The sequence below is a fragment of the Molothrus ater genome, chromosome 2 (genome assembly GCF_012460135.2).
Source record: "Molothrus ater isolate BHLD 08-10-18 breed brown headed cowbird chromosome 2, BPBGC_Mater_1.1, whole genome shotgun sequence".
NCBI lineage: Eukaryota > Metazoa > Chordata > Aves > Passeriformes > Icteridae > Molothrus > Molothrus ater.
Genome location: NC_050479.2, coordinates 83,554,788 through 83,577,663, shown reverse-complemented (window position 1 = coordinate 83,577,663; position 22,876 = coordinate 83,554,788). Strand labels below are relative to the sequence as shown.

The 22,876-nt window shown below is 40.2% G+C and overlaps 1 protein-coding gene across 1 annotated transcript; it reads right to left on the bottom strand.

The window, feature by feature from the left end:
- Positions 1-510: 510 nt before the first annotated feature.
- Positions 511-21,842, bottom strand: CCDC83 (coiled-coil domain containing 83). Its single transcript, XM_036390049.2, has 11 exons — positions 21,820-21,842; positions 18,567-18,690; positions 16,333-16,417; positions 13,005-13,173; positions 12,209-12,376; positions 9,337-9,428; positions 8,096-8,164; positions 5,317-5,438; positions 4,193-4,272; positions 2,548-2,699; positions 511-1,515 (listed from the first exon to the last, which is right to left on the bottom strand). The coding sequence occupies exons 2-11, from the start codon at positions 18,650-18,652 to the stop codon at positions 1,330-1,332; spliced, it is 1,209 nt and encodes a 402-aa protein (XP_036245942.1). The 5' UTR covers positions 18,653-18,690; positions 21,820-21,842; the 3' UTR covers positions 511-1,329.
- Between the last annotated feature and the right edge of the window lie 1,034 nt (positions 21,843-22,876).

The following is a 22,876-nucleotide window of genomic DNA, read 5'->3' as shown; positions in this document are numbered from 1 at the left end:
AGGCACATTGTAATTCTGCATCTAAAGGAGAAGCTAAACTAATCACTGAGCAGAACTAATCTCTCTTTCAAGTCAGCCATTTCATGGGGCTTGTGCTGCACTCAAAGCAAGGCAGGGGAGCCGAGGGGAGGTGTCTGTTGGGCTGCAGACACAGCCCAAGTGCAGATCCCCATTCCATGGACACTCAAGGGATAGGAATTACCTCAGCCTTCACAGTCACTCCACTGGGTTACAGCAGGGGCACGTCCAAACTCGCTTTACTGTTCACCATGTGGCAGAGAAGTGACAGTCAGTGTGAGCTGGAGTCTGCCACCCTTACCTGTCTGCTTGTGATCCCTGCCTCAGAGGAGCTTGGTCAGTGGAGCCCAGAGACCAGTGGGACTCACCTGCAGCCCAAGGAGACACCTGCTGGCCAGGAACAGCTGAGCGTGCTTGGAAAACCAAAAGTGTTTGCACTGAAGTACAGATACACTGAGATACTGCACAGAGATACAGGTTGTTTAAAAAGTCAGTTTTTTAAAAAGCTTTATTCCAAACAGCTGATTATCCTCTCAAGGGTTTAAATTGATTATTCAATGCTGTCACAAGTTTCTAATGAGGAAATGCATGGGTCAGAGCCTACATATGGGAAGGACCTGTTGTGAGCTGCTGAGAGGGTGTCCAGAGGGAGCCCCTCCACTGCAACAATGCACTGAAATAAATGTTCAAAAGGACCAGCCACAAACCAAGGATAAGGGCTTGCACAATATATTTGGCCAATTCTAAACAAACAAAATATTTCAGACCTTAGAGGATTTTTATGCTGGTTTTAAATTGGTTTTAAATTAATTTTTGTTTATTTCAGTGTATTTAAGTAGGGGTCTTGTAGAGACAGATAAAAAAGCATTCAGACACTCCATTTATAGCAATAGTTGAATTATGCTTGCAAAAATTAATTCTGCTTTAGCAGAGCATGATGTATTTTGTAACAATTATGTGTTTTATGGCAGCCTGCATTTACCCATTCAATGTCTGATCAAGAAGGAATTCCAGAATTCCAAGAAGGAATTCTGCAGGTGGAGACCACACAAACTAAATATTAGCTCAGACCTTTTAGTAGATATATGTGCTATGTGGACTGAATACCCCAGAGAGTGCACAAGACCTCTCTTAGTGGTAAGGAAAGGAACCTTTCAATTAGCCTCTGCACACAGGCATACCTCTCATGAAACTTATAATCATGATTCAGGCACTCTAAAATAGTTTCCTCAAAGCCCCATGCCACACAGAAGAGATCAAATATTTAATGAACTGAGAATGTTACATTTCTGTGTAAACAGCAGAGCTTGTCTAGTTTTCATCATTTTCCTTAAATAAGGCCTTGATCATCTTAGCTGTGATACGCCCATCTGATTTACCAACAGTACCCCCTTCTCTGTGGCTCCCTCTTGGCATTTCTTCTGTTTCCTTACAAGTAAGCACAGCTTTTCCAACCACAAGCAGCTTTCTCTTCAGAGGTCCCAGTTTTGAGTATGCCTTAAGAAGAAAGAATATGGTTCCTTTGTAATTTCATAGAAAAGCAACAATTCTTAAAAAAATTAAAAAAAAAACAAACCAAAACAAAACAAAAAAACTAAAACAACAAAAACTTTTATTTTTAAAACAACTGTAGAGGTGCTGCTCTAGGGTTGTGTTTGATAAAGTCAGTGATAATGAGCTTCTTTTGCAAGCCAACTCATTTTAGGAGGCTACAGCCCTGCTGCCCTCTTCTCTGTGTTTTCACCAGTATCATCTTCTGTATAAAGCAAATTCTAATCTCAAATTCAGTTCTGTGAGAAGAATTAAACCAATGCAACAGCTCGCTCCTTCCAAAAAGAGAGAGGTCCAAGCCCAGCCATGTGCTTCAGCCACATCTGCACTGGCTCTGGTCTTCTCCAAACCTCTGAGTCTACTCGGTTGACCAACCCAACAGAAACTAATTCAGGGGGAGAAAGAAAGGAAAGCTTTTCTGCTGGGCTAGAGTCCATCACCTGCAGCAAAGACCAATGTGCACTGTTTCCTCAACCCTGCAGTTTGCACCCAGGAACACCTTCATCCTGGCTTTCTGTTGAAGGAATGTTGATCCTTTAATGCTGCTGTGCAACACAGATTCTAAAGAACATGTTGATTGCTATCCAAGCCTAGTAATCTCTCATTAGGTGACATTCAGAATTCTTTCTAGGGGAATTTCATCTGACACTCCATGAGATGATTCTTAGGACATCATTCAATGGGCATAACACATGCCTCATGGTACCAGAAATGCCTGAAGGCATCCAAAACTTCCATGTGAGACTGGTCCTTAGGACACAGAACCTGTGCTCTTTTGGCCCAGCATCTGAAGGGCATGGACCTAACTGTCCCAAATATCACCAGAAGACTACAGTCCATCTGAACTGCCCAGCAGGTAAAGGACATTGGATGCCATAACCACTGGAAATAGAAGGGTCCTGACAGTAGCTCATGCTCCACACTGAAAGTGTTAAAGTGTGTTTGTGTAGTGGGAGACCTGATAACTCTGACTCATACCTGGAACTCTTCTTCTTCATACAACAAGCTGTCCAGGGCTGGAGTGAAGAATTTTTTCCTCAGTTTTTCATCACTGTCTGGAGGCTTCTTATAATCTGTTTTAGACCGAATCTTTGGAAAGGCACTTCTGAGGCTCTTTCCATCTGTCTTTGCTTTTTAAAGAGAAGAAAAAGGAAGTGTATGTAATAGTTAAGCCTTATGGAAGTCAGAATGAGTACTTGATATGAGCATTGCCTGCAATCTTTAATATGGCTTAGCCCCTGCAATGCAAAGAACAGCTTGGTAGCATTTTTAATTGGCAATTCAAGCCAAATGCTCATTTACATTGGGGTTTTTTATGTGTTTTTTGTTCACAATTTCTGATCAAGACCCAGGGACTGAGACTGATTGGAAGTTAGAACTAATGGATCTGTAGGAGGAGGCAGGGAAAAACTGAGCTTTTGTCAGTTCAGCTTAAATCCTGTAGACCCCTGAATAGTTAAAAAGAATAAGAAAGGCAGCAAAACCAAGTATAAATTTCTTCTATACCCATGTTTGTGTATCTATAGGTACATAACTACAAGTTCCTGAAACAGTCTACTTATAACTCCCCTAAAGAGATCACATCTGCAGTTAACTCATTCTCAAGATGATATAGAGGATTCTGGACATGGACTGCCAAGTTACAGGTTTGCCTGTGACTGTGACCCAGCTTCTTGGAACAAAGACTTATCCTACAGGTAACTATTGCAAAAGTCTAGCAAATGTGTTCAAAGTAAACATGTGTTTAATACAGAAGTCTTGGTCAACATGCTTGCGGGTGCCTGGTATTTCAAAAGGCCCACCTATGGCTGGGACTGATCAGAAATTCAACAAACTTCTTCATGTATCCATAACTGTATGATTTCCATTTTTCTAACATATCTCTTTAATTTTAATTAAAGAGATATGTTAGAATCATCTTCTACTTTTTTCCATCCTCTTTCTTCTACTCACACAAAAATGTAAAATAAAATTTGTGATACTTAGGAATCCACAGAGACTGTCCTAAACAGATAAGCACAGGCTCACACTCCTTCTTGCTTAACAGTATATCCTTTCCCTGGCCACACCTACCAGAAGGGATGGAGATTCAGCCCAAAATTCAGTACTGCTTACCAAAATTTTCAGTTCAGGTTAAGCTCCATGTAGCTTCATCTCCTCTTGCTAGGGATTTAGTTATAATTGAACTCTGGTGTATTGGATGAATGACTGCAAAGTGCATGCACACTTAAAATGAAAGCCTAAATGGAGTTTAAGAGTGTCCTCTCAGGGACAAGCTGTAATGAAGTTATGATATGGATCAGTAAAGAACTGATTAGGATATGATTCATATCTTCATAAAAGATGGCCAATCCTGTAAACTGCATTCCAGGGTAGCTCTGATGAGTGATAATATTCCACAATCTAAAACAAATTTAAATTTAAAAACTGTATTACAAATAGATTGTGATTTTGTCTCCTAATGCAAATTACAATCTATCATGGCTATGGTGGCTGCAATCAAGAGGGAAATAAGGTGTTCTCCATGTCAAACAGGTAGTTTGAATAAAAAGTTTCAGAAATAAAAAGTCTGTACATGTTCAGTAACTAAGTATTTCTTATAAGCTGCTGTCATTTGCATTACCTGCATATTTTCTGGTTTCCCTTTTCATTTCATCTTTAGGAAGTTCTTGCAAGCCAGCTCCCTTTGTATGAAACAAATGCCTATGGAGTAAAAAATATAAAGTGAAACCCATAATAGGGGTGAAACCCATAATAGGGGTCTGAATTTTCTCTCTAATGTGTCCTGTGCAATGATTTGGGGTGAGGGGGAGGCAACCCTTTCTGAGAGCCACTGCTGCTTAACCACAGAGGCAGAATAGCGCAATGGTTCAAAAATGCAATGGAGGCAGCCAGGTAGCTTAGTGGCTAATAAGCTGCTCTTTTTTATTCTTAGTGCCTTAGTTCAACTATGTCCACGAGACTAAAAGAAAACAAATGTTATAGTCTCCAGTCAGTCCAAGATTCAGACCACAGCTGGCAGCTCTCTCTTCAAAGAAATCCAAAGTTTGGAAAGGAGAGAAAAATGGTCACTTCTTAAGACTTGAACATTTTGTGCAATATGGCTAAAATCACTGAGCTGGGACTGGAAACTGAAGATGGATCTCTCACATTGTTGCATTGTGCTTTTGATACCATTAGTGTTGACATTTTGTAGCTAAATTAATCTTTCTCCAGGGAAAAAGTTGAATCATTTCAACACAAAAGAAGCTAATACTACAGACACCTCTGCAGACAGACATTTCCCAAGGTCTCTTCCTCTCTCAGTGTCAGGTCATTTGTTTCACTCAAGATTGCAAGCCTCCTATATATCTGCAAATTAATCTTCACATCCTTAAACATTTTGCAAACAGTAAAGACAAAATCTATTATTCAGCACTTAGTCTGAAAAGCTGGGGCTGAGACCATTAATTTCAACACAAAGAAATTATTTCCAAGCCTAAGTGATATAAAGTGAGTAGTGTTAGATCTTAGTAGATTAATTAAGGAGCCAGTTTCTTCCCTGAAATTCAGTACTTGAGGAATCACAATCTTATTGTCATCCTTCAGAGATACTGCTCCTATGTATACTCAGTCAAATCCTGTCTTTCCTCAACTAGGAAACTACCTTGGCTTTGATGTGGGAGAGCCCAAATAGCTCTAGAGGCAGACAGGAGCATTATTAAAAAAAAAAAAATCACTTTTGAGTCCATTAAAGCATTATTTTACCCTGATACTCTTAGATGCTGAAGTTTGATATCAATCAGTTTTGCCACCAAACTGGTATTTTCTTCTTCCAGGAGCTGGACAGAAGCTTTCAAATCCTTTTCTTCCTTTCGGTAGATCTTAACCTTTTGACAATTAAAAAAAGAATAAAAGAAAGTCTTAGAATTTTGTAAAGCTTTGATAGCAACAACCTTACCAGCACATACCTAGGAAAATGCAGCTGTATCAGCAAGATTGCATATTTGGTGGGGAAACATAGTGACACATCTTCAGACAAAAGGAAGGACTCGCTAGTTCTTTCACACATTTATTAGAACCCTGTTACTGTCACAGCACATGTGTGTCAATCACAGCCACACATTTGGGCTATGCAACCCTGACAGCAAAATCTTCTTGTACAGTCAAACACATCTGCTAGACAGGAGCTTTGGGTTTTTCTTTTTTTGCTTTCACATCAGAGCTTTGAGAGAGGAAAAGCTTCTTTGCAGAGGTAAAGTCAGGGTCTTACTCAGCAAGTGTTGTTTTTCTAATTCCTTCCTATACCTGAAACCTTCTTACCCAAAATTAGTGAAGTTTTCAGTCCAAGTTACCGCAATATTTCTTCCTTCAGAGGGTGGTGGTGGGGCTCTGGAACAGGCTCCCCTGGGTCACAGCCCCAAGGCTGACAGAGCTCAAGAAGCATTTGGACAATGCTCTCAGTGGGGCTTTTCAGGAGCAGGAGTTGGACTCAATGATCCTTGTGGGCCCCTTCCAGCTCAGGATGTTCTATGGCTCTGTGACATTGGCTAAGCCCCAGGTACTATTTGCTTTCAGACTGCAATTGCCCCTTATCACTGTGGAAATATACTGACCAAAGGATGCTGGTTATTCAGTTCCCACAATGCCTCCCACTTTTGCATAAGTACCAGCAAGTGCTTACCCCCTTACTGGGGCGGGGAATATACTATGGGAAAGATCTTCCCAGAAAGCTTAGCCATATGCACGTGTTCAAGAGAAGTACCAAGCGATCTGAAAGCGTCCATTCTCATCAAAACCGAATTAACCCAGCTATAATCATCCAAATTTGCAGTTAAAACTAGTTCCAACTTCTCCCAAGGATTAAAAAGGTGAAAATGACTGGAAATTAACTAGTAACAGGATGTGGCTTGGCACAGTGAGGTGATGCAGCTTTGCACCATCTTGGTGTGACAGAGTAGCCTACGGAAAAATGTGACTGAAGTCTCCAAATCTGTTTTAATTTTGGAGGTAACTAATCTAGAGCTATTTTGGTAAGTCATTTTTTAGTTCAGTGGCCAAACTTAAATAAAAAAAAAGAACTGAGACAAAACTAAAATTTTTGGTTTATCACCCCCAAAGGAAATACTGAAACAGTCTGTCAGCTACACATAAACGTTAGTCTGAGAGAAAATATTTCATCCATGTAAGAAAAGCAGAGAAAATGAATGAGTGAATTCAGAGGACCGGAGAAGTTAGTGATAATAGTTTTGTTTTCCCCCAAAATTCAAAGCAGTAATTCATAACATAGGAAAGTAGCAACATAGGAAAGTAACTCATAACATAGGAAACTTCTGCTTGAGAGGAAAGAAATCCAAATCCAAAGAAATCCAAATCAGCTCTGAGGTGAAGGCCTGTCAGGACATAAGAGTACTCCAAAGTGCTCTCTTACTGGCACTGCTACTGTGTGTAAAACCTGTAAGTGTTCAGTGAGACAGGGAGAAGGGAAGAGAATTCATACTCATGCAGTGAGGGGATGTGTAGATTTGAGCTCCTGTTTGTTTATACAGAATAAAACATTAATTCTTTCACATTTCTTTTCCTTACCCTCATTGCTTCAGAAGTTGTGGTTTGGACACCCTCCCTGGAAAGTTAAAGATTCATGCTCAGAGCTCATTAAGGGGAAGAAGGAAAGCTGTGTCCCTGCATACTGGCAAGTACCTTAAATTAGTAACTAAAATGAAGAACCTCTGCCAGGTTTGTTGATGTGGCATGGAAAAGTAAGAAGTACATTTATTAACTTTCCAAAAAGTTTTGCTCAGTTCTCAACTGTGAGGCTGTAAAAAGTGAGGAAAGGCATTTCACCCACCAATCTCATGCTTAGATTTGATTGAAACAAAGAACCTATATTGACTGGAATAAATAAAATCAAACTTTCACTATGGAAAAAATTATTTTCCTAAATCTGGCACACAAAAATATTTTCTCATCAAGAAAATTACAGCTATCTAATATATAGCTCTAAATTGTCATTAAAGGTCGGTATAAAAACTATCAAGCAATTAATTACAACCATATATGATTTTGATTTTCCTTTCTTCAGTGTAGAGTCCCCATGGTTTCTTTATGACCTTCCATTTCATGTCGTCTCAAGCCATTTCTCAGAACATATTTCCAACATCCATATCCATTTTCTTTCAATACAGCAGCACTGGAACTTTAATGCAATTCAAACCTCCCCTCTTCAGCTACTTACCTGGTTGATCCTTTATAGCATCCCAGTCTCCACAGATAAAGATCCTTAATTGTATGGAATATTGTAGTCCTTCATGTAACAGCTTGGGCAGGAAAGGGGATTCTCCATTTGTGAAAGCAGATGTTCACCTCTTACCTTTATTTACCACATTGCACTGCTTTCTGCTGAGGATTACAGATTAATTACTGGAAAACTGCTCTCCTTTGCCAACAGAAGTCTCCCAGGCCCATGACTGGAAACAGTTCTGACCATAGGCCACAGTATTTCAAACATGAACTGCCATGATAAACTGCAGGCAAGCGATCCTCTTACCTCTTCTTTTAGCCACTCGTTCTCTTCAATCTCTCTGCGGCAGTTCTTGTCTAAGTATCCCACAGCATTCTGAGAAAACACAATTTAAAATAATCTCATCGGAGAGCAACACTTTGACAGTCCTGCACACTATAAAGAAAAACTGTCTGCTCTTTAGCAGGAAATAATTAAGACACATCTACACAACAGACTGTAGCATCCTCTGAGGGATTACAAGGGGATTTACTTCACAAGGCCAGATGTTTGTCCACTATCATTCTGCCTAGAGCAGATTATATGTCAAGCAATTTGCCAATATTTTTTTATTTCCCATATTAAAATAGGACATTTCCCTTGTTGCCTAATAAATTCTTCTGTGTACCACTACTGCTCTAGTCTTACTGCCTTCAGAAAATCAAACCTTCAGCTATTAAGAATCCCAAGTAAAATCCCAAATGAGGCAGTACTGCTCTACAACAAGTGTACTGCTCTACAACAAGTGACCTAAGCATGTAGAGGTCCGTGCTAATGACCCCAGGCTACAATTTAATTACTGATGTCAGTAAAATGGAAAGGAAGAAGTGAGGGGGAAGATGCCCCAATAGATCACCATAAACACAGTCCTCTGGATTATGTTCTCACATGACTGGAAATTCCAGCACTGAAGTCAGGGAATTTAAAAACCTAATGGGCCTTACTTTCACTTTGCATCTTGTGAAAGTAAGAAGTTGTCACTAGAACTATTTGTAAACCATGTTTTCAAATCAGAGCTGGCAGAGATGACCAAATCATAGTGAATCAATAAACCTATATTTTCCTGAGACTACACTGTTGTGACATTTAAAAATGTTGTACTTTACAAGTACAGTGAAACCCTTTTTTTTCAAATTGATGTACATTTTCATGCAATCTTTTTGTATATTACTGCTTTTGGAAATCTGTGTAAATGTTAAAATCAAGGCCATGGCAAAAGCAACATGTTCTCAAACAAGCCTTGTCAGTGCATGGTGCCCCAGTTTTCCGTGCATTATTTGTAAAATGACCTCACATCTACCCATTGTTATTCTGGTGGAAAGAAAAAAAGGTACATGTATGTATAGCAGTAACCAAATCCAGATGTACCAGGATTTGCAGGTTATTTTACTCTCAATTTATTAAAAAAGTTTGAAGTCTTAATATGAGTTAAAATAATTAATAATGCAGAGTACATGTATCCCAACTGTAACACAGTTAGCAGTTTTTTAAAAAAGCAAAAAGAATACCTTAAGAGCTTCTTCACTGAGTAATTTCATGTGCCTGTCAAACATATTCTGATTTTCCTCTCTCACAACTTTCAAAGCTTCACTGTAATATTCTTCAAAACAAAAAACCAGAGAAGTCAGAAATCATTATTTGCCATCAATTTTTCCTGATAACAGATAGATAACTGACATGTCATTACTAAACTGCAACTATCAATGAGTGTCGCCTGCGCAGATAGTCCACATAGAAGGATTCAAATATCCTTTCCCAAAGAAATTCTCCTTCCAAACCCAAAGAACAGTAGTGTTAACTACAAAACTAGAAATTGGAAGTGAAACAGAAATTACACATTTCTGTTCACAACTGCAACAGCTGAGCAATTCATTGCTAACTGAGCAGTGATCTAAGCAATTCTCTGCTAAAATATTGGCATCTTAACATTAAATTTTGTCTCTATCAATTGCAGAGCTCCTGGAGCCATATGAGAGATTTGCTTAGAAAATTTAATTTTATTTTACATAGAAGCATACTGGATCTCCTTCTCCACATGACATTTTTTCAGATAGTTATTATAACGTGCCTAATAAATTTTCTGACATATTTAAGACTCTGAGGTTCTAATTTGACAGCAGGACAAAATGGAGAATGTGGCAATTGCCACAATGATTTTCTTCTATCATTACTTGTGGTCATTATTTAGAAAATATGTCTTACACTGAACTGAATAGGTTTGGCTTCATGTTCTAGTCACTTGCTATTTAATTATTTCATCCTTCCATTTAGTTCTTTTGTTTTTGCTCTTCTAAATAGCTCACTTCTGCTTGATATTTCCTCCTTCTGAAGGAATGAATGAGACTATAGTAATTTTCTGTGAAGGAAGGCATAGCACACTTATTTCAAAGGGTTGAAATTCAGTCTTTCACTGCACTTGTGTTGCAGACAGCCTATTTCTGATCTAGCTGCAAACAAATATCTGCTAATGGATGCACTGTGGAGTCAAAGGCAGTCAAATATGAAAGGTGTATTAGTAGAGCATTAATTATTAATTTAACACAGTGGAAGCTGGACTCCACCATCTAGACTTGGCAGAATGAAAAGGAAGGACTTCCACACTATAATGAATTCACTCTTCCATTATTTCAAATAGCTAAATAACCTGAGTTGTACTTGGAGAATGAAAAAGGAGAAAGTGTGTGTCTGAACAGTTCCTAAAGAGGCTGTCTTCTCTAATCCCTTCACTGCAACACTGTTTTCCCCACACATCACCTAAATGTGTGGCTCTCTTTTGCTTGCTCTCCTCTCCAGCTGTTTTGCTTAAAATGTCACCACCAGAAAACATGAACTGTGCCAGTTCCAAGCCCTTCAGTGGTACACATAGAGACAGAAACTTGTTTACCTATGCTTATTCTCTAAGCTTGTTACACATTCAAGGTGTGAGCAAGCCAAATTTGTTGCTGCCTTGCTTGATAGATTGAAAGATAGATTTCTGCTGGAAGGCTGTACTCCCCACACACTTTCTAGGTTCAGTTTTAGGGAGTTCAGCAAAATAGTATGGTAAACTAAACTAAAGTGCTGTCAGCATCATTTTCCAGTATGTTATGTAGGGCATTTCCATATGTACCACTATAACACAACTTTCAATAAATACTTTTCTGTTGGACCATGAATTTTTGTTAAACCGCAACATTCTGTACCCTGTGGCATGCAGGGGATCAGACTGCCTATCCCTACTGGCATTCTATATAACAGCCCATTCTCTTTTTCATTTCATATTTCAGCAGCAGTATAGAGAAGTTTTAAATCAATTAAGAACACGGAAAATGAAAAAACCCCAACCTCTCCTGAATACAGATGTGGATATCTGACAAGCTATCTGGAAATGTAGAAATCACAGAGCAGATCTTAATGGTGGTAAAATATGTTTTGAGAGACAAAAAGATAGCTTATTCACAGTAGCTGATGCCTGGTAATGGCTGGCACAGAATATACAGAGACCCTTAGAGCAGTGTCACTGCCTGTTACTACCAGCTGCTTGGCTGCAGTCACGCATACTGAGAGGGACATAAAGAAAGAAAACCAGGACATCCTTCTCCTGTTGGAAGCATGGCTTATGTAACAGCAAAATATTTAAATTATTTTAAAATAATGCAGTAATAAAGAAATCTTTGTAAAGCACTCAGCACCACAATATATAAGCTCCCAAATGAATTGCACTGCTGTGACAGGGCTGAAACAGTTCTCAGTATGTGTCTGTGTGCCTGTAGGTGATTTTGCAGGGCCTCACACTGTGTAATAGGAGGAAAGGCCCAGACCACTGGCTAAAGAGCTCCCTCTAGTCCTGCGTGGAAACCAGTGCACTCCACAGAAAAGACCGTTCCAAGAATGAGCTCATACTACTCTCCTGTCAAAGGAGCTTTCAATATGTGAAGTGCTTGTAGATGACGAGAACTAACAGCAGCAGAGTCAACATTTTCAAGTATGACTGCTAAGGGAGCCCTCTGTGTAGGTGACCTAAATATGTGTAGACTTATTTTTACAAAAAACTGCTATCCTTCTCAGTAACTTTTTTTTTTTTAATGGGTTGCCTGTATTTTACAAGAAAACCATCAAAGGACCAGCTTATCAGTTTCTTGAAGTGTCATCATTTCTGTAAACTTTATCAATTTCTTTAATAAAGGAACTTTTACAGAGAGAGAAATAGAGAAAGGGAGTCCTTCTGTTTTTCAGGATTATGCAGCCCATCTTAGATGCACTTAGAAAAGTTCATGCAAATTACTAGAAAAGTTGATAGAAGTTACTAGAACTTGATCTAAAATTAATTTTATCATTTCATTCCTGCAGGCAATATGCAAAGCCCCTGTAAGACTTGCATTACACCAGCTGTAAACTGACCTTCAGTTCTTTCAAGTTCATATTTGACATCTGCAATGTCTTTTTCCAGACTGCTAATCCTCTCAGCATGTATTTTGCTTCCGACATTTTTGTACTCCAACCAATAATCTCTCTCACGCTGCTTTTCTGCAATCTTTTTCTTCGTTTCTTCAATTTGGGAGCGCAGATCTATTAAAATAACAATGTCAAAAGACAAGTTCATTACTGATTTATTGAACTGATAATTCTTACAATGTCAACTTCTTGAAGAAAGGTGTTTTCATAGGGAATGGAAAAGGAAGGGGGATTCTTCCACACTATAGTACATTGCAACCTGATGGCCTTACATAGTTTCAAGGGCCACTAGCATTGCTGAAAACAGCTTGATCTTATTCTTCCAAAGAGAGTCAACTGTTCTCACCAAAACGTTGTAACTAAGGTCACGCGTCTCGCACAGAGAATCGCAGGGATGGCAGCTGGAATTTTCAACACTCAAACTGGTCTTTTTTCCTTCCATCAATAATTTTTTATTTTTAATCCTCAGTAGATCCAGTGCTTAGGACTTTCATGAGTTTCAAAAAGAGGAAGCCTCTGTACTTGCACAATACTATACATCACTTGGAAGGGACAGATTGATTTATAAGCCCTCCACAATTTCATACTAAACTGAGAGAGCCCAATTTTGGGAGAGGAATAGTTTTATACTTTTTATATAACAAAGAAGTTGAATCTCTACTTAAATTGCAAAACAACATCAACACGTACTTAATCCCAAGTGTGTAAACTGCAAACCACACTTCCCCAGCACACAACATACCTTGCAGAAGTTGTTCTTTGTCCTTCACAAACTGGAAAACTGCTTTCAGTGACTCTTCCACATCATCCCTGGTTACAACCTCCTTCTCATCTCTTTTTTTCTCCTTTTCTTCTATTTGCCTTACTAAGCGCCTGATAAGCACCTTCTGTTCTTCTTTCAGAACAACATTCTAAGGAAGAAGACACAGCTGATACTAAAATGTTTTCAGAGTGACAAATTAAAAAAAAAAAAGGAAAATCTGGCCTAGTGCCAGATGAAATACAAGAATCCCCAGCTAAACACCTGTGCTTCATATTCTGAAAGGTCAGAGCAGAAGGGAGAATTTGCAAGGCTCAGATATTTCCTCAGTAACTTCAGACCACTGGAAGGAAATGAGAGACAAATGACAGCTGTACTTGGTACAGCCCACCAATAATCCTCCATTGCCTGGAAAGAAAGGTTCTTGCAGACAATTTAATAACAATGTTTCTATGTAGGAGCTATTTGCTTGGTGTCGACATTCCTCATGAGAATGTACCATCTTCATATAGAAAAATCATGAGACAATCAGGTCACTTGCATATAACCACAGCAAAGAGTCAGAGCTGAAATTAGTAATACATCCTGATTCCACTACTGTGATCATAACCCCTGGCCATGACCCTCTCTAGTGACACTCTGATTGTTTGAAATACAGATTGTATATGTTTGCTCCCAAAGGATACTACACAGGAGCAAACAAGTGAGAAGGCAGTGGAAAGAGTCTCAAGCATTCCTCACTTCTAGGATTAACTCTAAACCACTCACAAACATTAAGCAGGAAATAAAGAATGGAGCTCAAAGCACTGTCAAAACATGATTAAATTAAAACAATAGCACTTCACCCATGCTCTAAAGTACCCTGCTCAATCTAAAATATGGAGTCCTTGAAAGACCATGAACTAGCAGCAAATTGGGGGAATAACTGTAGAAAGATAGCTGGGTGTAAAATTAGAGGAAACTGGGAAGTTGTATTCACATCCTAACAGAAGTTGGATGGTAGGGAAATCATAGAGTAAAATGCAGCTGCTACTACCTGAATGGAATGCAGCTGGCATGCTCAAAACCTACTCCATGATGATGCCCTACAACCTGCAACCACAGCCCCTGCTAAGGGGATGGAACAGAGGGTGGAACAGAGTGGAGACACCGTGGCCAGGCTGCATAGAAATCTTTGCAGGGAGGGGAACTCAATGGCACTCTGTAGCTGACAAACAGCACAACACCTGTCAGCCAGGGGAGAGAGAAGAAGATGAATAACTAGAGTCACTCAAGCTCCACCTAAACATAAAGATAGTATAAAAGAAAGTTAGGAATGGGGAGAAGTTTGGGAAGCCCATCATAACTGCTGGGATCAGTCGTGAGGCTGAACCTGTCTTCTCCCCTGTAGAGGGAGACACCTATTGGGTTAGAGCCATGCTCTGTGGGCACTGAATACTTTGGATTAGAGCTTGTCTGTGTGTTGCTTTGATATGCTTTTGCAGAGAGATACTATCACTGAAAATCCTCAAAACTTAATCTAACTTTATGTTAATAAAGAGCATTATTCCATAAACTGTCAGTGTGAGCCCTTCACGGGCACTGGCTGTCAGTAACACATTCAAACAAACTGGGGAGACCCACTGAGGGGTCACAAAGTGGGGATACCAACTGAGGGGTCTCCCTTATGCTGTTGCTCTGTGTCTCTGAACAAGGCAGTTGAACCACCCTCCAATCCAGCAGTATAACCACAAGAGACATAAGACCCAACAATAATCATAAAAGCCTTCAGATGCCTGCAGAAAGAATAGCAATTGCCACTTCCAGTGATAGTCAAGCCACAAATGAAACACCATCCAGGCTTCAAGACTGCAAGAAGTACCATAGAAAGTTAAACAGATGGATGCTTATAAAAGCAGGGCAAGCATCAGCACGGGAAAGACAGAGAGGCGTTGTTTCAATGTTTCACTGCTATGAAGTGCAGGCTGCAACATGATGCAGAATAAGGATTTTTTGAGCATTTTCAATTAATTTCAATAGGTGACTCTATAATATCTATTTTCAAAGTTCACTGCTCACAGTTATCAGATGCCATATTATAGCTGTTTATATACAGCTCATATGCACAGTTCTTTAAAGTGTCACTCAGGTAAGATCAGTAGTTACACAACCTTGTTCTAAAAATTACCCAAAACAATTCTTAATCCATGAGAAAGTGTGTCTTCATCAATCAGTGCTAGAAATCACAGCTAGCAAATAGCATGATGGTCTTTCTCCTTTATTCAATTTTTATTTTAACTACGTTTGCAGCAATAACTAGATTCTCACAGAAACCTGTGCAATTCCATTACTTCAGAAGGATTCAAAGAAGCTCAGCAATTCTCAGTGCTTGGTTAGGTCTGCTAATACTACTAACAAAAATTAAATTTATACCATTTATTCTTCATGCATTGAAATATTGAAGAATATTTGTAGGACTAGTTAAAAGGTATATCTGAATGTACTGCAAGAAAGGTACCTACTGAAAGGTAGCTTGCTGTCCTGTGCTTGCTGCAGAGAAAAATGCCAAAGAAGGGAAACAAAGTTGATAAAAGGTGTAAAGCACATGTCTGATGTGGAGCAGCTGAGGATGCTTAGTCTGGAGAAAAGGAGGCTCGGGTGGCACCTTATCTCTCTCTACAACCACCTGGAATGACTTTGTAGCTAGGTGGAGGTTGGTCTCTCCTCCCATGTAACAAGTAACAGGACAAGAGAAAAAGAAAATTGTGCCAAGTTTAGATGGGTTATTAGGGAAAATTTCTTCACTGAAAGGGTGGTGAGGTATTGGAACAGGTTGCCCAGGAAAGTGGTGGAATCACTATCCCTGGAAGTGTTCAAAAGACACGTGGATGTGGCACTTGTTGACCTGCTTTAGTGATGAACACAATGGTGCTGGGTTAGACAGTTGGGCTTGATAAACTGAGAAGTCTGTCCCATCCTTAACAATTCTGTGATTCCATTAAACATGTAGGTGGTTATAAGGATCTCTTGTGCATTGGAAAGCACCTGCGCTGAACTCACTTACCTTAATGCCCTGTCCTATTCTGTAATGTTCTACTCCTGCAGCTTCTTTTAGCATGTTATATTTAGGACATGTATGCTACGTGTCACATTTAATTCAGATAACACTTTAACTTTCAGCACATAAAGTGACTCACTAACTCTAGTTTCATTGACTGTAACAAATCACTGCAATAACTAATTTTAAAGTATGTAGTATTCAAATGGAAAGAATAAAACTGAATCTATGAGTAAGAATACCACAAATAAAATTTATTGCATAGTCACTTACCTTTTTAATATCTTCTTTGATCTTTTCTTCCAATCCTTTCAGATGAAACAAAACCCATGCAATTGCTGCTTCTTTTGCCGCAATGCTATGAAGAGAGAGTAAAGAAAGACACATTCTTACAAAAAAATTAGAGAAAGGGAAGCTATTTAAGCTAGATTAGATGTAAATACTACCAAAATGTTTATTTTCATATCATATTGCTAGACTCATTTGGGCAAATACCACTGTCTGCTTACTACACATAAAGAAATTATTTCCCACATAGATCTGGGCTTGCATGTTAGTTTGGATTTCATACCCCTACAGAGGAGCAGACTCCCTGGTTATATTGTTCCTGTGTAGCCTCCTGAGAGGCTGGAGCTGGTTTGTTCATTCTGCATGAGGTTTAGCTGACCTCTTACACAGGTCACTTTCAGGACAAGGTAATTCATGCTCCAAAAAATATTACTCTAGCACTCAGTACCTCTGTTCCCAGCATTCATTCATCATTTGGTGCAATAGTATTGCAATTATCATAAAATCTTCTATTCTTTTAACAGTTCTTCTTCCTTCAGTTTTTAGTTTGAGGGTTTGGAGTGCTTTTTTGTGGTTTTGGGAGTTTTTTCCCTTCTCTATTGATTTCAGCTGTTTCAAAAGAAGATAATTCATTTCCTAGTTAATTTGCTAAGTTTGGATCACTGAATCATGCAAATTGCAGGTTACTTAAATTTGCATCCTCTGGTGTCAGTGTATTGTGTATTGGTGTCAGCTCCAAGGTATTCTTCAGGTTTTCTATTAAGTAGAAGGATCTTAGTTAGAGAGAGACTAGACCAGGGTACAGTGGTCATGGCCACAGCAAAAGCACATCATAAGATTGTTGTTCCAAAGAAATGCTGAAATGGAGAACTTTAATGGAAATGCAAAATAACAAACTCCCTAGGAACAGTGACCATTCTTCAGTGCAAGGAAATAAAAAACAGGAATCAAAGTTAAATAAATACTACACAGTTGATAAATCCTAAAGTGGAATGTGACAGCTATTCACTTGTATGATTATCCACCTTTGATCAGTCAAGCAGTACAGAGAAGTTCCAGATTACAGAGGTGAAGAAAAAGAAAGGAAGAATAAGAGGGACAGAAAAGAGAGTGGGAGAAAGATAAAAACAGCAAGAAGAATACTTTTCTTCCCTCTTCCCCCTTCTGTTGCTGTAGAAACTACATATTCAATTTCAATGAAGCACCTATTTCAGTGGAAGACTCCAGACAAATGAGTCATTTGCTTGGATATTAGCATATGCATAACAATAATTTTATCAGAAAGTGGTACAGTGTTTTTCTCAGCCCAGTAATACAGTTTCTTTATTCCTTCACAAAATAGGTTAGTTACTTTTACACTTTTCAGAAGGTATTTGTTTGTGATATGATTCAGCTAAATCTAGGCTGTTTCACTATGGAAAATTGTACTCTGTGCTCTGTAAAATGAAACAGGAAAATCCCACATAAACCCTGTGAACTCATACAGCTGTCACAACTATAGGAGCATACTTTTTAGTTTGCTTACTCCACTTGTCATTTCCACACTGAGGCACTACTCCCTGCTCCCTAAATGCTGATAATTGTTGGATATTGGGTGTTCCTGAGGTATTTCCATTTCAATTTCTGTCTCACATAAAAGTAGTGAAGCTTATTTTTTCTCCTTTTAATCATTTACTCAAGAGACTAGAAATCAAGTAAGTAAGTTGAACAGGTTTGTAACTGCTTCAGATATTTCTCCCTTGGCTCTTATTTTCCTCTGCTTGATTTTAAGAGACCTTTCATTTATCCATCTCTTACTTTCAAAATAAAACACTTTGTGCTCTGCTCTCAGCTGCACCAAGGAAGACAGCAAACTGAAGGTCTTGAGGTTCTGGCTAGTGACAACAAACCTCCACAAACACCAATGAATCCTAAAAAATACAGCCAAATGTGATCTTGCAACTTCAGCATATGCTGATCAAAATCTTGCTACTAACAGAAAAAATGTCAGGGTTTTTGGTTTTAATATTTTTTCCCAAGTTATAGCCTAATGGCATAAAATTTCTGACCCATGGAATTGCTTTCTTACAGCTACAGTTTAAAAAGTGAACGTTTCTGAAATAGCCTCAAAACCTCAAATCAATCAGCTCAGGCTCTAAATTGTGTAAGTTGTCTTTTTTATCTGCTTTCTTTATTCACATATTCTATATGAGTGAAAAGTTAAAATATATTAAACCTACTGATATTCTAGTAAGGCTTCTGGTAAATCAGATTCAGGCTCTTGAACTTGCTCTTCTGGTTTCTTCTTTTTCTTACTCTCTTCCATTTTTTTTGGTTTTTTTTTTTGTTTTTTTAATACTTGTGCTAGAAGTGAAGGAAAAAAAAAGTATAGAGATGAATAATTTACAAAACATTGTGTGTTCACTGGCGTTTGTCACTTGTGACAAGCTTGTAACAGCTCTGAAATAAAAAAACACAAACTGAGTTTTTGGCAGCAACAATCCTGCCCAGGGGTAGCACTCAAGCTCATATCTCTATATATATACACACATATATGTGTGTGTATATATATATACATATATATATGTAATGTATACCTGGGTAGATACAGTGGTCTCTATCACCATTACTTATTGCAACATTACTTATTGCATCCCTTGCTACAGGTTGTCTTTTACAATCTTGCAAATCAAACCAGAAGATGCTCCTTTTCCAGTCCTTTGTTTCTTTATCATGCTTGTTTTATCAAGTCCACTTGTTCACATGCCTCTCTTTCCCTCTCCTTCTGTTCTCCTAGCACTATGAATATCTCCCTTTCACCACAACTCTGATACCAGTTTTCATTGTCAGAGCTGGAACAAAAGCACTTTCTGAAGGGATATGCATGTCAGCAGTATTCCCCAGGCATGCTGTCACAACCACTAACCTCAGAATTCAACTGACAATGAATAGCTCTGCAATGGAACTGGTAGCATATATTATACAAAATAAAAAATGTCACAAAAAAGAGCACTTAAAAAGATTCCTCGCTTTTAGCAGTCACATAATCAAATTTTATAAACCAAAATAGTTTATATAATATAGAATGTTTTATTACTGAATGAGTAGAAACATTGTATATAACCTGGTTTTGCATTAAACTGCTTCTCTGAATTTAAATTTTGAATTTTATAATAGTAGGTGAAATTGATTAAAACTTGTTCTCTGACTAAATACAGCAGGCTGGATACTTTTTCCTATTAAAATGAGCACAAGTAAACAGGAAAAAATATCAGTAAAAAGCCACATAAGCAAGACTGTAAAATCAACGGAATGAAGTGAAACTATTGACAGATGCACTGTTGACAGATGCAATCCAAACACTGTCCTGTGCCTTCTCACCACACTCCCCATACCCTGAAGCAAGGCCATGTAAGCTTTCTGTATACAAAACAATTTTCTATCCTATTTCATATACAACCTTTGCAGTTTCCAATTCAGTACAATATTTTTTCATGAAATTTCCAGAAATCCTAAAGACATGGCTATTGTAAGACCTGAGATTAAAAAGAAACTCAAACAAACAAGTGAATTAAGAAAAAAACCTCAGTGAGGCAGGAAGTTAGGTACTTTGCTCCTCCTAGACCCCTTTGATGTTTCCAAACCAAGTGCACAAGTGCAGGATACACTTGTGAAGTGTAAAAAAGAATCCATCACACTTCTTCAGCACAGAATTAACTGGACTGCTATTGATTCAATTTCCACTTGAGCATTTATTTTACTGATTTTCCTCAGAAACTGAAGATCACTAGAGCACTCCCTAAGGGTTTCTTTAAATTGTTTCTGTCTCTTTCACTAAATGGAAAATCAAATTCCCTGCTTAAAACTGGATCCAAACCAGAAAATTTTGAGTAGAAGTATTTTGCAAAGGCTATGGGTGGTTTTGGGTTCTTTTTGACGACAGACCCAGATGAGCTCCAGTGACGTATTTATGAAATTGTTCCCAAGTACAGAGGAACAAGAAAGCCTCCAAGTTGTAAAAGGTGAAAAAACACATGCTACAATAAAGGATTTTGCAAGCCATAGAAAATACTCACACATGAGACAGAGAGGAACATATTTAAGGGGACTGAGGATTGACTGCACATTTGAAATGCACAGGAGAACATTTACAAAAGTAAAGGTCTATTTCTTCTCCCAAACAAATAAAATTGTGAGGCTCTTGACTGACCCCCTTTATAAGCATCAGCACTGTCTCAAGCAATAACTTCACTACCATTGCACCCTTAGAAGGAGCAGGCAGTTTCTTGACACTGCAACCCAATTACAGTGACTTTCCAGACACTCTTTACAGAGATCACCAGTACAGCAGCTCACCACTCTCATGAGCCCAATCATTATCATTAACACCATCCAAACTAGCACTTTCACTCACATAATAATCCCTGTATATCGAGCAGCTGCACTACCAGAAGCCTCCACTCCCTCAGTTCCCAACATTTATAGACTCACAGAATACACTGAGTTGGAAGGGACCTATCAGAATCATTGAGTTCAACTTCTGGCCCTATGCAGGACATTCCAAGAATCACACCACGCACCTGACAGCATTGTCCAAACATGCCCTGAACTCAGCTTTAGGCCATCAATCCCCTTGGATCCTCTCACTGTTTACTAGGGAGGAGACTGGTACCAGGCCCCACCATGAGGAAGTTGCAGACTTTGATGAGGTCTCCCCTCAAGTCTCCTTTTCTCCAGGCTGAACAGACTAATGACCTCAGCCACTCATCATACGGCTTCCCCTTAGGACCCTTCACCATCGTTGTGGCCCTCCTTAGGAGGCTCTCCAGTGGCTTAATGCCTTTCCTCTGATGCACAAAACTGCACAGAATATCCAAGGTGAGGCCACCCTAGTGCAGAGCAGAAAGGGACAATCCCTGCCTGACTGGCGATGCTGTGCCTGATGTACCCCAGAGCCCATTTGGCTCTCCTGGCTGCCAGGGCGCTGCTGACACATGTTCAGCTTGCCATCGACCAAGACCCCTAGGTCCCTTTCCACTGGCTGCTGTCCATCCTCTCACTCCCCATTCTGTCCGTACACCTGGGGGTTGCACCGTCCCCGGTGCAGCATACGGAAAATCTATTACCTCAGCAATAGAGGTACAACGCTACAACATGGTGCAGTCACACTGTAACCCCTTCCCAATCTCCAAAGCAGCCTAACAATTCCCCCTGCCCCCAATCCGTCCCTGGCTAACACTTCCCCCATGTCCCTGACACTATTCCCCCCAGCCCCCTTCACCACCAGACACCTCAGTGGACAAAGCTGGGCCACCCCTCAGCGCCTCGCTGCCCGCAGGCACCAAATCCCGCTGGCACTGTCACCCTGTGCCTCAGCCCCCCGCCACCCCTTCCCGCCACGGCCGGAGAGCTCCCCGAGGCACTCCCCGGCCCTGCCCGCACCCCTTCCCGCGTCCCCCTCACGGTGCCCGCGCCCCGGCACCCGGCCCGCACCGCGCGCTGCCTCTGCCCCGGCCCTGCCGCGGCCCCAGGGCACGGCCCGGCCCTGCCGCGCGCCCCGCCCGCCGGTCGCCATCGCGACGGGGCCGAGCGCCGTGCGGGCCGCCGGCGCCCTCTGCCCCGAGAAACGAGAAGTACGGGAAAAAAGGCTGTGGGACGGGCTGGGTTTCGCCGAAACGCGGTGCCAGGCTGAAATCCTGAAGTTGTAGCTTCTCGTCAAGAAAGAGACTGTGTCCCAGCTCCGTAGTGGGACAGTCCTGCTCGCACGGAATGTGAGCAGGGTCACCCATCACCGCAGAGCTGCTGTCTCAGGAACCAGCTCCCTCTGTCCAAGGCGCTGCGATGGAGCCTTGGTGGCTCCTGTACGGCCGTAACAACAGCCGAACTCTGTGGACTGTGTCCCCTTTGCTCCACATCAGAGCAAAAGGCCATGGCCAGCGTGGGGCAGGGCTCAAGAAGGTGGAAAGGAAGGTTGGAGTCTCATCCTGAACTACTTCTTCTTCTCTCCTCCTGGCCTGTGGTCTGCAATAGATTTTGGATAGGCTCTGGTCATTTCCTTTCCTTTCCTGATATAGAATATCAGTGACTGAGCCACATAATCCTGGGAGCCATACTCAACCACAGAAATAAATTATCAGTCACTAAAGTGCTGCTGCCTGCATTCTTGGGCAACATAGAATCACAGAAAGGCTTGCTGGAAGGGACCTTAAAAATTATTTCACCCTCTGCCATGGGCAGAGACATCATCACTAGTTCAGTTTGCTCAGGGCCTCATCCATCCTGGCCTTGAAAACTTTTAGGGAGGAGAACCTCTCTGGGCTCTCCTCTCTTAGTTAAAAACCATTCACCCTTGTCCCATAACTATCTGCCTGTATAAAAAAAGTCACTCTCCTCTTTTTGATAAGGCCCCTCTAGGGACTGGAAGGCTGCAGTGAGGTCTCTCCATAGCTGCTTTTTCTCCATGATAAACATTCACATTTACTTACTTTGTTCATAATTCTTGGCCATCCCTGTGGGAATTTGTGTTTTCCTTTGACAAGTCCTGTTTGAC

Coding starts and splice junctions, on each gene's coding strand:
- CCDC83 (XM_036390049.2), bottom strand. CDS start 18,652: ATGGAAGAGAGTAAGAAAAAGAAGAAACCAGAAGAGCAAGTTCAAGAG. Junction 13,174..16,332: donor TCAAAGAAGATATTAAAAAG/GTAAGTGACTAT, acceptor CTTCTTCCTTAG/AATGTTGTTCTGAAAGAAGA. Junction 5,439..8,095: donor ACGAGTGGCTAAAAGAAGAG/GTAAGAGGATCG, acceptor AATTGTCAAAAG/GTTAAGATCTACCGAAAGGA.